The sequence below is a fragment of the Bos mutus genome, chromosome 8, assembly GCF_027580195.1.
Source record: "Bos mutus isolate GX-2022 chromosome 8, NWIPB_WYAK_1.1, whole genome shotgun sequence".
Classification (NCBI taxonomy): domain Eukaryota; kingdom Metazoa; phylum Chordata; class Mammalia; order Artiodactyla; family Bovidae; genus Bos; species Bos mutus.
The window spans coordinates 40,169,495-40,186,488 of NC_091624.1; the positions used below are offsets into that span (position 1 = coordinate 40,169,495).

A 16,994-nucleotide genomic window follows, 5' to 3' on the forward strand; every position below is an offset into this window, starting at 1 on the left:
GGAAATCAATCCTGAATATTCACTGGAAGGACTGATGCTGAAGCTCCAATATTTTGGCCACCTGATGCGAAGAGCCTGCTCATTGGAAAAGACCCTGATGCTGGGAAAGACTGAGGGCAGGAGGAGAAGGGGCGACAGAGGATGAGATGGTTGGATGGCATCACCAACTCCATGGACACGAGCTTGAGCACACTCCGGGAGACAGTGAAGGACAGGGAAGTGTGGTGTGCTGCAGTCTGTGGAGTTGCAAAGAGTCAGACACAACTTAGCCATTGAACAATAACAAAGTTGTGATGCCATCTAAGGTTTCTGTTCCTCTCTTTTTCCAAGATGCCAATGTGCCAGGAAAAGGGGTTATGTGTTTCTTGTGGCATCTGGGAGGGAGAATCCAGCCTCTTGAGGAAGGAAAGGGCCTCCCTCCTGGTCTTCAGAGTTGGCCTCTGAGCTCACCATGTTCCCTACTCAGATGTCTATGGCTGGGGTGGCTCGTGGCCCCTTCTCCCCACAGGCACACCTCTAAGCTCTGCTAGGTCTCGTGTGTCTCCAGACTGGCTGAGCAGGTATCTGTTATGAAAAGATTATACTATAGTCCGTTCATATGTTCTCCTCTCAATGGCCACTTGGGCCGTGTCCAGTTTGGTTGGGGATACCATGACTAAAGCTGTTATAAATAGATAACCAAATCACCACCACCACCTATATACTTGCAATCCCCAATCATTTTGGCACCAGGGACTGGTTTCATGGAAGATAATTTCTCCACAACCAGGGGCAGGAGGAATGGTTTCAGGATGATTCAAATGCATTACATTTATTGTGCACTTTATTATTATTGCATCAGCTTTACCTCAGATCATCAGGCATTAGACTCCAGAAGGTAGGGACTCCTGACCTATACAACACTCTTTAATGGCTCCTCTACAAGATGGTCTGAAAAGAATCTTCACTTTTCATGACCCTGCTCCAGCCTGCCTGGAATCAGACTGCCAAGGTGTCAATCTGGGTTCTTACTAGCCCTGTGACCTTGGGCAAAGTGAAAGTAAAAGTCACTCAGTCATGTCCAACTCTTTGCAACCCCATGGACTTCTCCATGGAATAGCCAGGCCAGAATACTGGAGTAGGTAGCTGTTCCCTTCTCCAGGGGATTTTCTCAACCCAGGGATCGAACCCAGCTGAGCCACCAGGGAAGACCAAGAATACTGGAGTGCGTAGCCTATCCCTTTTCCAGCAGATCTTCCCAGGAATTAAATCAGGTTCACCTGCATTGCAAGGGGACTCTTTACCAGCTGAGCTACCAGGGAAGCCCAACCTTGGGCCTAACATCTCTGTGCCTCACTTTCCTTATGTACAGATGTGGATAAAAGTAGTATGGATCTTATCAGACTACTGTAGATACTAAACAAGACAGTGTATAAATATAAATACCACATGGTATTTGGTACAAACTAAGAACTTGAGAAATGCTCCTTCAGTATAATGTAGAACTGGATGAAATTGCTAATATTTGACTATTTGCTACTGACCTATAAAACTGGCACTTTAAGATGGCTCAATTTAATATTATAATTGCTCCCACTTCAGCAGCCCTTTCCTTTTTCAAACACATTTCTCCACCATCACCCTTCGCTGGGTTAACCTCTGCTATCTTCGAGGCTCAGACAGGATGTAGGAAATCTTAGGAGTTGTAGGAAATCCCCAGGCAGGGTTGGGTGCTAGGCTTACAACTCCACATTTGCTGTTGTAACACGTCACATTGATCTGACCTTCATTGTCTGTTTTCATAGTCATCTTTCTAACTAGATCACAGAGACTTTTCAGAGCAGCGCCTGAGTCCTGTCTGCTATTATCTATTGAGGGCCTGGCCTGCAGTCTGGTAGGCAGACGGCAGTCAAAAATTTCAGTTTGGAAGGAAGGACTGGACTTTCATGCAGTGCTGAATAAGAACAACACTTCCAGACACTTGTGATCAATCGGAAAATAAACAATATTCTCCTTTGTTTGTACTTTAGAAACGTCAACTCATGAACTATGATCTAAAATTTGAAATAGTTCTTTCATTAGAAAAAAATTGGGGAAACTAGAGATTAAAAACTTTTCTGGCTTCAGGATTTCTCAGCAATATGACAACATACACTGTGAATGCCTAAGAGGAAAATATAATACACAAGCATTTCCTATCTCTATCCAACTGTGAAACTCATTGTGTCAGAGAACATCTATTAGCATCTTAGAGAACCTTAGTACTCACAGAACACATTTTGGGGAAATTCTGATACAGAATGAACAACACAAATCCTGGAAACCTAGAAAAATTCATTAAAAAATATTTCCTTAGCACCAGTGAATCCTCAAAGATGCCAAATATCTTGTTCTACAGACACACAAAAGTGCTGTCAAGCAGGAGGTTTTTTTGATGAAAGATATTGTTTTGATGAAAGTATGTCACAGACCTCCTAATACTTACATTCCTGAGACGACCGGTGTCGGAAGGTAAACCTTATATGGCAGCGAGTAACTTCTTCTATAGCAATGGACACCTGTATAATAATTCAGAATTACGAGTTTATATTAATTCAGTCCTTGGCACGCAAAGCTCATTTTATAAAATGAGGCCCATTTTAGTATCTGGTCATAAGGAGTCATTGTGATAGAGTGAGATTTCGTGGAGGACTTCATTCAAGAGAGCTTTAGCTATTTCTCAAAACCAAGTAAAGCTCAAGAGATCATCTTTGCTATTTATCATAGATTCTGAAAGCGGAGATACTACAAATTTCTAGTGTCTTCTCAAGTATGAAGCAGGAGATGCTTCAGAGTGAAAACATCAGTACCTGTACCTTTCAGACTACAAGCTGTACGTGAATACAATAACATTTAGGGACTATAACAGAAGGAAAGGGCTTTCCTGGTGGCTCAGTGGTAAAGAATCTGCCTGCCAAGGCAGAAGACCCACGATCGATTCCGGGGTCGGGAAGGTTCCCATGAGAGGGAAATGGCAACCCATTCCAGTATTCTTGCCTGGAGAAACCCATGGACAGAGGACCCTGGCAGGCTACAGTCCATGAGGTCACAAAGAGTCAGACATGACTGAGCACATACACACACTAGAACAAAAAGATAAAATACTGGAGAAAAGGAAGCTTTTTCTTTTTGCTGCTTATATGTAGAGAAGAGACAGGGAAAACAGAGGCATGGGTCAATGTAGAGAGCAGAGAATTTGTGGCAAGAGTTTAATTATGGTGTGGTTATATAATGGACTATTGTGCAAATATCTATCAAATCTCAACATGAATCAGCCATAGGTATACATATATCCCCTCCCTTTTGAACCTCCCTCCCAGCTGCCTCCCCATCCCACCCCTCTAGGTTGATACAGAGCCCCTGTTTGAGTTTCCTGAGGCACACCGCAAATTCCCATTGGCCCTCTATTTTACATATGATAATGTAAGCTTCCATGTTACTCTTTCCATACATCTCATTCCGTCCTCCCCTCTCCCCATGTCCGTAAGTCTATTCTCTATGTCTGTTTCCCCACTGCTGCCCTGTAAGTAAGTTCTTCAGTACCATTCTTCTAGATTCCATATATATGTGTTAGAATACGATATTTATCTTTCTCTCTCTGACTCACTTCACTCTGTATAATAGGTTCTAGGTTCATCCACCTCATCAGAACTGATTCAAATGCGTTCCTTTTTATGGCTGAGTATTATTCTATTGTACCTATGTAACACAATTTCTTTTTTTTTTAATTTTATTTTTAAACTTTACATAATTGTATTAGTTTTGCCAAATATCAAAATGAATCCACCACAGGTATACATGTGTTCCCCATCCTGAACCCTCCTCCCTCCTCCCTCCCTATACCATCCCTCTGGGTCGTCCCAGTGCACTAGCCCCAAGCACCCAGTATCGTGCATCGAACCTGGACTGGCAACTCGTTTCTTACATGATATTTTACATGTTTCAATGTCATTCTTCCAAATCTTCCCACCCTCTCCCTCTCCCACAGAGTCCATAAGACTGTTCTATACATCAGTGTCTCTTTTGCTGTCTCGTACACCAGGTTATTGTTACCATCTTTCTAAATTCCATATATATGCGTTAGTATACTGTATTGGTGTTTTTTATCCATTCATCTCTTGACGGACATCTAGGTTGCTTCCATATTCTAGCTATTGTAAACAGTGCTGCAATGAACAAGGGATACACGTGTCTTTTTCAATTTTGGTTTCCTCAGGGTATATGCCTAGGAGTGGGATTGCTGGGTCGTATGGTGGTTTTATTCCTAGTTTAAACTTGCATGCACAGCATGATTCAAGACATATTAAGTATGTAAAATTGTGGAGGATGGTTCAGTTCAGTTGCTCAGCTGTGTCCGACTCTTTGTGACCCCATGGACTGCAGCACGCCAGCCTTCCCTGTCCATCACCGACTCCCAGAGTTTACTCAAGCTCATGTCCATGGAGTTGGTAATGCCACCAAACCATTCCATCCTCTGTCGTCCCCTTCTTCTCCCGCCTTCAATCATTCCCAGCATCAGGGTCTTTTCAAATGAGTCAGTTCTTCACATCAGGTGGCCAAAGTATTGGAGTTTCAGCTTTAGCATCAGTTCTTCCAATGAATATTCAGGACTGATTTCCTTTAGGATTGACTGGCTGGATCTCCTTGCAGTCCAAGGGACTCTCGAGTCTTCTCCAACACCACAATTCAAAAGCATCAATTCTTCGACACTCAGCTTTCTTTATGTTCCAACTCTCACATTCATACATAACTACTGGAAAAACCATAGTTTTGACTAGACGGACCTTTGTTGGCAAAGTAATGTCTCTGCTTTTGCATATACTATCTTGGTTGGTGATAACTTTTCTTCCAAGGAGCAAGCGTCTTTTAATTTCATGGCTGCAGTCACCATCTGCAGTGATTTTGGAGCCCCCCAAAAAAGTCTTGCCACTGTTTCCCCATCTATTTCCAATGAAGCAATGGCACCAGATGCCATGATATTAGTTTTCTGAAAGTTTAGTTTTAAACCAATTTTTTCACTCTCATCTTTCACATTCATCAAGAGGCTCTTTAGTTTTTCTTTGCTTTCTGCCATAAGGATGATGTCATCTGCATATCTCAGGTTATTGGTATTTATCCCAGCAATCTTGATTCCAGCTTGTGCTTCATCCACCCCAGCATTTCTCATGATGTACTCTGTACATAAGTTAAATAAGCAGGGTGACAATATATAGCCTTGACGTACTCCTTTTCCTGTTTGGAACCAGTCTGTAGTTCCATGTCCAGTTCTAACTGTTGCTTCCTGACCTGCATACAGATTTCTCAAGAGGCAGATCAGGTGATCCGGTATTCCCATCTTGTTAAAAATTTTCCACAGTTTGCTATGATCCACACAGTCAAAGACTGTGGCGTAGTCAATAAAGCAGAAGTAAATGTTTTTCTGGAACTCTCTTGCTTTTTTGATGATCCAGCAGATGTTGGCAATTTGATCTCTGGCTCCTCTGCCTTTTCTAAATCCAGCTTGAACATCTGGAAGTTCACAGTTCACTGCCTGGCTTGGAGAATTTTGAGCATTACTTTGCTGGCATGTGAGATGAGTGCAATTGTGCAGTAGTTTGAACATCGTTTGGCATTGCCTTTCTTTGGGATTGGAATGAAAACTGATCTTTTCCAGTCCCATGGCCACTGCTGAGTTTTCCAAATTTGCTGGTATGTTGAGTGCAGCACTTCGACAGCATCATCTTTTAGCATTTGAAATAGCTCAACTGGAATTCCATCACCTCCACTAGCTTTGTTCACAGTGATGCTTCCTAAGGCCCACTTGACTTTGCATTCCAGGATGTCTGGCTCTAGGTGAGTGATCACATCATCGTGGTTCTTCTGTGTATTCTTGCCACCTCTTCTTAATATCTTCTGTTTCTGTTAGGTCCATACCATTTCTGTCCTTTATTGTGCCCATCTTTGTGCATTTATTATGCCTCCAACCATTGTGGAGGATGGTTACTTCTGAATTAAGATACAAGGGCAATTTATTTTTTAGTTATTTAGAGTTTTTAAGACTCTGACAATCAGAAAGTCAACGTGGATAAGCAACAAAGTTCCATTGTACAGCACAAGGACCTATATTCAGTATCCTGATCTCAGTCATAATGGAAAAGAATATTCAACAGAATATATATATATATATATGGATGAGCTTCTCGGGTGGCTCAGTGGTAAAGGATCCCCCTGCTAATGCAGGAGATGTGGTTCTATCAGGTCGGAAGGATATCCTGGAGACAGAAATGGCAACTCACTCCAGTATTGTTGCCTGGGAAATTCCATGGACAGAGAAGCCTGGCAGGCTACAGTCCATGGGGTAACAAAGAGTTAGATAGGACTTAGTGACTAAACAAAAACTAGAAATACATATAGATAATGGAATTGTTTTGCTGTACAGCCAAAATTAACACAGCACTGCAAATAAATTATACTTCAATTATAAAATAATAAAAAAAGAAAGAGCTAGTGGAGCCTAGGTTTCAGAAAAAGTGGGCTCTAGTGTAGACTCTGACAGAGAGCAGCTAGAGGAACATGGCTGCTTCACTTCTCTGAGTTCAGTTACCTCTTTAGAAAAAGGGCTACTGTTGGGGCTTCCCTTGTGGTCCAGTGGCTAAGACTCTGCCTTCCAATGCAGGTGGTACCCAAGTTGGATCCCTGGTGGGAGAACTAAGATCCCCCATGCTGCTCAGTGTGGTGAACGATTAACAAAAAGAAAAAGGGGTACTGTAACTCAGGCCATTTCAGTTGCAGAGCTGTTGCAAGGCTCACATGAGCTGACTGATCTCAAGAGCGCTTTGGAATCTGAAAACCACGTAATTAAATTGAAAAGAGGCCCAGCAAACTTGGTTAGAGGCCAAGAAGGAGAGAAATGTTAGGAAACTGCTCATGAAAGTGTGAAAATTTCCATTTGGTGCTGGACCATCTTGGCAGCCTCTTACATCATTACAACCACAAGTTTTTCTCCAAATTTCAACACGTTGACAAACTAGAACGTTATTTAAGATTTCTGAAGTTTCTGAAAGAGAAATGCTCTTCTAAAGAATTACGATGATCAGTTCATTTCTTATGGCACACCACAGGCAACCTGTGTAAAACTTCAGGATAAAGGAGGAAATCACTGGTGGGTAAAAGGGTCATTTGTGGAGATGTGTTTGGACCTACAGTCTGTCAAACAGTGAAGTAAGTCAGAAAGAGAAAAACAAATATAGTATATTAATGCATATATGTGGAATCTAGAAAAATGATACAGATGAACCTACTTCAGGGCAAGAATAGACACACAGACGTAGGGAACAGATGTGTGGACAAAGGGGTGGGATGAATCAGGAGATTGAGATTGACATATATACACTACCACGTGTAAAACAGAGAGCTAGTGGGAAGCTGCTGTATGGCATAAGGAGCTCAGCTCAATGCTCTGTGATGACCTAGAGGGGTGGGATAGGGGAGTGGGGTGGGAAGAAGGGTCAAGGGCGGGGGTATATGTATACATATAGCTGACTCACTTCACTGTGCAGCAGAAACTAACACAACATTGTAAAGCAACTATATCCTAATTTTAAAAAAGAAAGGAATCTAAAAGAGGTTTCATGTATGACAGAAGTTACTGATAGCACATTCTCACCTTGACGGTCTCATACCAACAGGGCTGCTTGACTTGATAATACACCACTGATTTGTACTCAGAAATGCCTTCATATCCAGCACCAGGATGAATCGCTTTCTTTGGATGGAAAGAAAAAATTAGGAGGTGATAATATTATCTAGACAGTCAGGGTACTCCACATGGCTAGCGCACGTCTTACATTGGCATCCATAAGCTGGTTACCTCTGGGGTGAAGAATGAGATGACTTTCTAAGAAGATGTGCTACATGTATACAATGGAAGACTACTCATCCATAAAAAGGAATGAAATAATGCCATTTGCATCAACATGGATGAACCAGAGATTGTCATACTAAGTGGTGAAGTGAGTCAGACAGAGAAAGACAAATATGAAATCACTCATATGTGGAATCTAAAGTATGACAGACATGAACTTATTTACAAAATGCAAACAGACTCATGGACATAGAAAACAAACTCCTGGTTTCCAAAGGGGAAGGTTGAGGAGTGGGAATAATTAGGAACTTGAGATGAAAAGATACGCACTATTCTATATAAAATAGGTAACAAGGACCTACTGTACAGCACAGGGAACTATATGGAATATGTTGTAAAAACCTACATGTTAAAAGAATCTAAAAAAGAATATACATAGATGATCGATAGATAATGCTGTACAGATAGACACTTGGCTGTATACCTGAAACAAACACAACACTGTAAAGCAACCATATGTCAATAAAAGAAATTAATTTAAAATGACTGAGTTTTGGGCTTCCCCAGTGGCTCATTGGTAAAGAATCTGCCTGCCAATGCAGGAGACACAGGTTTGATCCCTGATCTGGGAGGATCCCAAAGCAACTAAGCCCAGGCACCGCAACTCTTAAGTCTGTGCTCTAGAGTCTGCAAGCCGCAGTTACTAAGCCCATGTGCTACAACTACTAAAGCCCGCATGCCCTAGAGCCTGTGCTCCGCAACGTGAGAAGTCACTGCAATGAGAAGCCTGCACACCCCAACTAGAGAGTAGCCCCCAAACACCACAAACTAGAGAAAAGCCCAGCAAAGCCAAAAATAAATTAATTAAATTATATATTTAAAAAAAAAAGAGTGAGTGAGTTTCTAGCACTTTGAGGGTCCAAGTATCTTGATGCGTAGTTGCTAAGGCAGCCAGTACCAGCTTAACATTCCTCTTTGCTGAAACTTTTATTCTCTCTTCCATTCCAACCATATACTGTCCTTCCTTCCTTTCTTCTTTCCTCTTTCAGCGAATGGAGGTCTAATGAGGGTGACCCAGAGCTAAGCACACTGCATATGTAAAGCCGTGTGAGGTCCTGTCTACACTCTTGTTTTAAGGACTTGGTACATAGGTGTGGTGTGTCCACTAGAACTTAGGGTTGTGGCTCTTCCTAGAAAGGAACCACTTAGAGCAGTAGAGTCAGGCCTCCGTGGGGGTACTTCCAAGCTAGTTAGCAAAGCCACGATGTGTACTTGAACTCTTGGGGCGAAAGGGCTCTCCTAACAGCACAAAGAAATCATTCCCAATTGTGGCCCACGGCATTCTGCTTCTCCCTCTATGCAGAGGACAACTTGTCTTTAAACAACTGATTCCTTCAAAGACAAGCACATCCCCAGGAAGTGGTGGATGGTGTACTCTGCTGTGCCCTCACCACGATGCACTCAGTGAATGGAGTGGACTCCCCAGCAGGTAACTATGGCTCACACAAGAGGAGCCAGAGGTCACTTGGGCAGTAAAAGCCTGCCGTGACCACCCCTTGCCTATCCTCCTCCATGACGTCAGAATCAAGACTTAACTTCTGTTGGAGGAACAATGGACCGGAAGTCAGGACACCTGTGTCTGTTTCCTGCATCACCTCTGGGTCCTGTGCTTCCCTGAGAGAACACCTTATCCTCTCTGGGCTGCAGTTTGATGATCTCTAAAACTAAAAAGCATGGTAGTTGACCTCGAACCAAGAGCCCTTCCAGTGTAACAGCTCTAAGCAGTGCACCTCCACTGGTTCAGCTCACCCAGGTGGAGGACCTGTACCCTCCAGATCGAAAGGAGGACCTTATCAGATTGAAAGTGTCTAAATTACTTGAAAATGATTAAGAATCTCTACATCAGGGGCTTCCCTGGTAGCTCGGTGGTAAAGAATCCGCCTGCCAACGTAGGAGACGTGATTTGATCCCTGATCTGGGAAGATCCCATATGCCTTGGCACAAACTAAGCCCATGCACCACAACTATTAGGCCCAGGAGCTGCAACTGCTGAGTCCATGTGCCTCAACTGCTCTACCCAAGAGCCTGTGCTCTGCAAAGGGAAGCCACTGCAATGAGGAGCCTGCACACTGCAAGAAAGGGTAGCCCCACTCACTGCAACTAGAGAAAGCCTGTGTGCAGCAATGAAGACCCAGTGCAGCCGAAAATAAATCAATAAAAAGGAGAGAGAGGGAATCGCTACATTAGAAATGTACACCTGAAATCCTGGTGGCTTGAGGTCTTTCTCAGCACAGGAGAAATAATAAAATTAAGAATCTATGTGAATTTATTAATAAAACTGGTAACTGCTATTCACAAATTTAATGGGCTTCCTACATTTTTCTTGTGAAACACCAAATCCACTCTACAGTGAAGAACAATTAACGTCAGGCCTGAAGTCCTGTAAAGGAGTGTGTGATGGCAGTGGGACTACCGGGAACATACTAACCTCCAGGAGCCTGCCCTCCTCGTCATGTACAGACATGGTCACCTCCACGTTCTTTGGTGTCTTCTTTTTCCCCTTGTCAAACTCCCCATGGATCAGGGTGACATAAATATCATTCCGAACATCTCCTGCAATACAACAATCCATCCTGTGAGTGGTGCTACCTGGAGTCATTTTTAAATTTCAGAGTGCAATAAGATGTAAATTATATGTAAAATATAAAATGCTCTGACTTTGTAATAAATTATTTACATAGGAGTTTTTACACGTATTGTTCCCAATAGCTTACCTCATTTTACCTCTCCATACATAGCACAGTGTCTCTGAAGTACAGTTTAGTGCTATTTGTTGTACATGTGAAACTTATATAATATAGTACATCAACTATACCACAAAAAAACATGTGAGCAATGATTTATCCATAAGGATATTCATTGTGGTATTGTTTGTTAATGTGAAAACTTTGACACATCTTCAGTTTCCAACCATAGAAACGGTTGAGTAAATTAAGGTACAGTGAAATGAAATAATATTCATTTACTCCTTTAAAAAACAGACTGAACACAGACTCTGTTATGAAGCATTGTGCTAGGTGTTTGGGAGACAACGGTCAGCCATACACCCACAGCCTTGCTCTCAAGCAGCTTATAGTCTGCTGGGTGAGAGAAGCATTCTCAGACCATCATCTGATGAGATGCATCATTATAAAGTCAGGATCAATGGAGGGTGTGGGAATTTACCCTTTGGGCTGATACTGGAGGAATGAGAGTAGGAGGGAGAGTACATAGCATGTGCAAAGGCCCAGAGGTAGCAGACATATCAATGATGCTTTCAAGTGAAGGAAATCTGGTATGAGATGAGGTTATGGAAACAGACATAAGTCTGCCTGAGGCCAACAGAAGAATTTGTATCTTCATCCTAAATATAAACAGAAGTCACTGACATGTTTTCAGAAAGGAACGAGTGTGACGATATCAGAAAGGCATTTATAACAGACCATTCATGCTACCGTGTGGAGAATGAGATAGAAAGAACAGAACAGGGAAACCAGTTAGGAAGACATGGCAGTTGTCCAGGGAACTGAAGTCAGTAGCTACAATTTAGGGAGCTGCAGCTGGATAAAGAAGGGGGTGGAGTTGAGAGGCTTTCAAAGGGAAAACTGGTGGATCTTCTCCCTCAATCCTGTGTGAGGTGAAGGAAAGGAGGTGTCAAGGGTGATTTCCAGGTTTCTTGTCTATGCAAGTGGATGGATGAGGGGCTGTTCTCTGAGATAAAAACACAATAAAAGAGTCAGGCCCAGATGCTTAGGATGGCAAGTTCCAGGTGCAGATTTTGAGTTAAGAAATAAACAAAGAGAAAGAATGATCCAATTGAGGGTGGGAAGAGAAGGTCCTCTTCCCACCTCTGATTAAAGGAAGGGTCTTAGAACTAGAGATTCGGATTTATAGGCAACTAACACAGAGAAGCAAAATGAATGGATGAGGACTCCCCTGGTAGTGCAGAGCTCCCGATGCACATGATCCGGTTCAATCACTGGTCCCACATGCCACAACTGAGTCCACATGCTGCCGCTAAGACCCAGCACAGCTAAGTAAAGAAATACGAAAACAGAGAGTGGATGAGATCACCTAGGGAGAGGACAGCGTGCAGAAGGAAAGAAAGGGGACCTGTTAAAGACTGAACTGTGTCCCCCTCCCTCAAATTCACATGTTAAAGAGGTGACTAATGTAAAAGGCGGTCATATGGTGAGCCCTAATCCAATATAACTGATACCTTTATAAGACTAGGACACAGATAACACACAGACCAAGGGGTGACAGTATGAGGATACAGTAAGGAGGCGGCAACCGGTAAACAAGAAGAGGATTCCGAAGAAACAAGCCTACAGATATTTTGATTTTTGACTTCCAGCCTCCAGAACTATAAGAAACTATACTTTCATTTTTTATACTTTATTGTTTGGCTACACTGCATGGCATATGGGATCTTAGTTTCCTAAGCAGGGATCAAATCCTCACCTGCTGTATTGTATTTACCACTGGACCTCCAAGGAAATCCCAAATACTGCTATTGTTCAAGCCACACAGCCTGTGGTTCTTTGTCATGCAGTGCAAGCAAACCAAGAGAGGGCATAAGGACCAAATACTGAGGAACTTAAAGGTGAGGTCGAAGATAATAAGTTGGCAAAGGAATCCTGGGAGAGATGCCAGGGGCAGGAAACAAAGAGAAGAGTGTGGCATCACCAACAATGTGTGGTAACATTCCAAAAGAGGGAGTGAGCAACTGTGTCATATGCTAGCCAGAGACTATCATCAGGCTAAGAATATCCACTGGACTTAGAGACACTGTAATCTTTAGTGAGTAGTGACAGCCATTCTGGACAGAGAGAGACTGACAGGTGAGGAAACAGAGAACATATAATTGCTTCCACGAATTTAGCTACGAGGGAAAGTGCAGTAGAGGGAAGAATTAAAGACGACTCTGGAGCCTGTTCAAATGGTGACAAAAAGGACACCAGTGAGGGATGTTGGCCCAGATCTATGTTTCTCAAACCCGGCCAATTACCAGAATCCCCAGGAGAACCTAATAAAGGTCCATACAGTCAAAACTATGATGTTTCCAGTAGTCATGTATGGATATAAGAGGTGAGCCATAAAGTAGGCTGAGTGCTGAAGAACTGATGCTTTCAAATTGTGGTGCTGGAGAAGACTCTTGAGAGTCCCCTGGACAGCAAGGAGATCAGACCAGTCAATCCTAAAGGAAATCAACCTTGAATATTCATTGGAAGGACTGATGCTGAAGCTCCAATATTTTGGCCACCTGATGCAAAGAGACAACTCATTGGAAAAGACCCTGATGCTGAGAAAGACTGAGGGCAGAGAAGGGGGCGACAGAGGATGAGATGGCATCACTGACTCAATGGACTTGAGTCTGAGCAAACTCCAGGAGATAGTGAAGGACAGAGAAGCCTGATGTGCTGCAATCCACGGGATGGCAAAGACTCAGACAAGACAGCAACTAAACAACAACCTGGAGAACCCGGGTCTTACAAACTGAGTCAGAGTCTGGGAAAGTCTGGGAATCTGTATTTTAATATTACCCAGGTAATCCTGACTGGCTGAACCAATGACTTACATTTGAGAACCATCATTCTGGATGATTTTTAAAGCCTATTATAGCCCTGGCAGTTCATGAACTAATACTATTAAGTAGAAGGACTCTTTCCAGACAGATTTCAAAGGTAAATTCACTTTGCCCAAAGAAAAAAACTCGTCTATTACATTTTTTTTTTAGGTTTCGGTCTTGCTGAAGCAGTAAAACGGCCATCAGTTACAGGAAGAATACCAATACTTATTTTTATAAACAGCAAGAAAACAAACATTTTCCAAGAATGTTGATGAAAATGTATTAGGGTGAAACAGCTCTGTAAAGGATAAAGCAGATGAAAACTACTATTCGTGAGCAAAGAAGATGATCTCCATTTTAGAACTCTTTCATTTCTTCATTCCACAAATATTCTTTTAATACTCACTATGTATACAAATGCATGAGGCCATCAAATTATTTTGTGTGTGCATGCTCAGTCTCAGTCGTGTTCAACTATTAGCGAACCAATGGACTGTAGCCCACAAGGCTCCTCTGTCCATGGGATTTCCCAGGCAAGAATACTGGAGAGAGTTGACATTTCCTCCTCCAGGGGATCTTCCCCACCCAGGGATTGAACTGCGACTCCTGCATTGGCAGGCAGATTCTTTCCACTGAGCCACCAGGGAAGCCCATCAAATTATTATTGCTCCTTAATTTCACCAAGGAGGAACAAGAGCTTCAATTAGTTTAAAAGATCCTGGGGACTTCCTTTGCGGTCCCGTGGTTAAGAATCTGTGCTTCTATTGCAGGGGGCACAGGTTCAATCCCTGCTCAGAAAACTAAGATCCCACATGCTCTGCAGGGCAGCTAAATTAAATAAACAAATAAAAATTTTAAAAACCTGAATTTTTATGCACTAGATAACAGTTTGGCTTTCAAGAATTTTTCTAACATGCCAAAGATTGTTTATTCATATTTTTTTCTAATGAACATACAACATATTTGTGCTTTAATATTTATAATATATATTTTATATAATCAGATCAGATCAGATCAGTCGCTCAGTCGTGTCTGACTCTTTGCGACCCCATGAATCACAGCATGCCAGGCCTCCCTGTCCATCACCAACTCCCGGAGTTCACTGAGACTCATGTCCATCGGGTCAGTAATGCCATCCAGCCATCTCATCCTCTGTCGTCCCCTTCTCCTCCTGCCCCCAATCCCTCCCAGCATCAGAGTCTTTTCCAATGAGTCAACTCTTCCCATGAGGGGGCCAAAGTACTGGAGTTTCAGCTTTAGCATCATTCCTTTCAAAGAAATCCCAAGGCTGATCTCTTTCAGAATGGACTGGTTGGATCTCCTTGCAGTCCAAGGGACTCTCAAGAGTCTTCTCCAACACCACAGTTCAAAAGCATCAATTCTTCGGCGCTCAGCTTTCTTCACAGTCCAACTCTCACATTCATACATGACCACAGGAAAAACCATAGCCTTCACTAGACGGACCTTTGTTGGCAAAGTAATGTCTCTGCTTTTGAATATGCTATCGAGGCTGGTCATAACTTTCCTTCCAACGAGTTAAGCGTCTTTTAATTTCATGGCTGCAGTCACCATCTGTAGTGATTTTGGAGCCCAGAAAAATAAAGTCTGACACTGTTTCCCCATCTGTTTCCCATGAAGTGATGGGACCTGATGCCATGATCTTCGTTTTCTGAATGTTGAGCTTTAAGCCAACTTTTTCACTCTCCACTTTCACTTTCATCAAGAGGCTCTTTAGTTCCCTCTTCACTTTCTGCCATAAGGGTGGTGTCATCTGCATATCTGAGGTTATTGATATTTCCCCCGGCAATCTTGATTCCAGCTTGTGTTTCTTCCAGTCCAGCGTTTCTCATGATGTACTCTGCATATAAGTTAAATAAACAGGGTGACAATATACAGCCTTGACGAACTCCTTTTCCTATTTGGAACCAGCCTGTTGTTCCATGTCCAGTACTAACTGTTGCTTCCTGACTTGCATACAAATTTCTCAAGAGGCCAGGTCAGGTGGTCTGGTATTCCCATCTCTTTCAGAATTTTCCACAGTTTATTGTGATCCACACAGTTAAAGGCTTTGGCATAGTCAATAAAGCAGAAATAGATGCTTTTCTGGACCTCTCTTGCTTTTTCGATGATCCAGTGGATGTTGGCAATTTGATCTCTGGTTCCTCTGCCTTTTCTAAAACCAGCTTGAACATCAGGAAGTTCATGGTTCAAGTATTGCTGAAGCCTGGCTTGGAGAATTTTGAGCATGACGTTACCAGCGTGTGAGATGAGTGCAATTGTGTGGTAGTTTGAGCATTCTTTGGCATTGCCTTTCTTTGGGATTGGACTGAAAACTGACCTTTTCCAGTCCTGTGGCCACTGCTGAGTTTTCCAGATTTGCTGGCATATTGAGTGCAGCACTTTGACAGCATCATCTTTCAGGATTTGGAATAGCTCAACTGGAATTCCATCACCTCCACTAGCTTTGTTCGTAGTGATGCTTTCTAAGGCCCACTTGACTTCACATTCCAGGATGTCTGGCTCTAGGTCAGTGATCACATCATCGTGATTATCTGGGTCGTAAAGATCTTTTTTGTACAGTTCTTCTGTGTATTCTTGCCATCTCTTCTTAATACCTTCTGCTTCTATTAGGTCCATACCATTTCTGTCCTTTATCGAGCCCATCTTTGCATGAAATGTTCCTTTGGTATCTCTGATTTTCTTGAAGAGATCCCTGTCTTTCCCATTCTGTTGTTTTCCTCTATTTCTTTGCATTGATCGCTGAAGAAGGGTTTCTTATCTCTTCTTGCTATTCTTTGGAACTCTGCGTTCAGATGTTTATATCTTTCCTTTTCTCCTTTGCTTTTCGCTTCTCTTCTTTTCACAGCTATTTGTAAGGCCTCCCCAGACAGCCATTTTGCTTTTTTGCATTTCTTTTCCATGGGGATGGTCTTGATCCCTGTCTCCTGTACAATGTCACGAACCTCATTCCATAGTTCATCAGGCACTCTATCTATCAGAGCTAGGCCCTTAAATCTATTTCTCACTTCCACTGTATAATCATAAGGGATTTGATTTAGGTCATATAATACATATATATAAAGTTCCTCAAGGGGATGATGTTCTTTTATCACTACAATGATCAAGAAAGTAAATGGGTCAAATTAATGAATTCTCAAGAATACATATGCAGATCACTATCACGTGGTGGCAAGAAAGATGAAACTACAGTAGGAAACTGCAAAACGTTTATATTCCTATCACCACGAGTAAGGGGAAAGCCAGGAACACAGCTGGAGCTAAAGCCAACGGAACAGAAGGTCCAGCTGAGTCTGAGCTGAGCGGGCACCTTGCTGAAGTTTCCTGTCAAGGAGCCCACAGTGTTGGTGATGTCATCATGAGAATAGGCACCTGCAGATGAATCAAGTAATTCTCGGGGCAGAGATACTGCTATTTAGTGCTACTTAATGGGTGGTCTAGGAAGTATTTCAGAAGGACTTGTGCAGAACACAAAGGAAGAGAAAGCAAAGAGAAAATTTTGAG

The 16,994-nt window shown here is 42.5% G+C and overlaps 1 protein-coding gene across 1 annotated transcript in view; it reads right to left on the reverse strand.

The window, feature by feature from the left end:
* The window catches only part of DOCK5 (dedicator of cytokinesis 5), a 204,452-nt gene that overhangs the window by 102,850 nt on the left and 84,608 nt on the right, over positions 1–16,994 (reverse strand). Inside the window, exons 13-15 of the mRNA XM_005903060.3 lie at positions 10,350–10,474; positions 7,664–7,762; positions 2,465–2,537 (exon numbers count right to left, since the gene is read on the reverse strand). Of these exons, the coding sequence (XP_005903122.2) occupies positions 2,465–2,537; positions 7,664–7,762; positions 10,350–10,474 (297 nt within the window). The remainder of the gene's footprint in view (positions 1–2,464; positions 2,538–7,663; positions 7,763–10,349; positions 10,475–16,994) is intronic.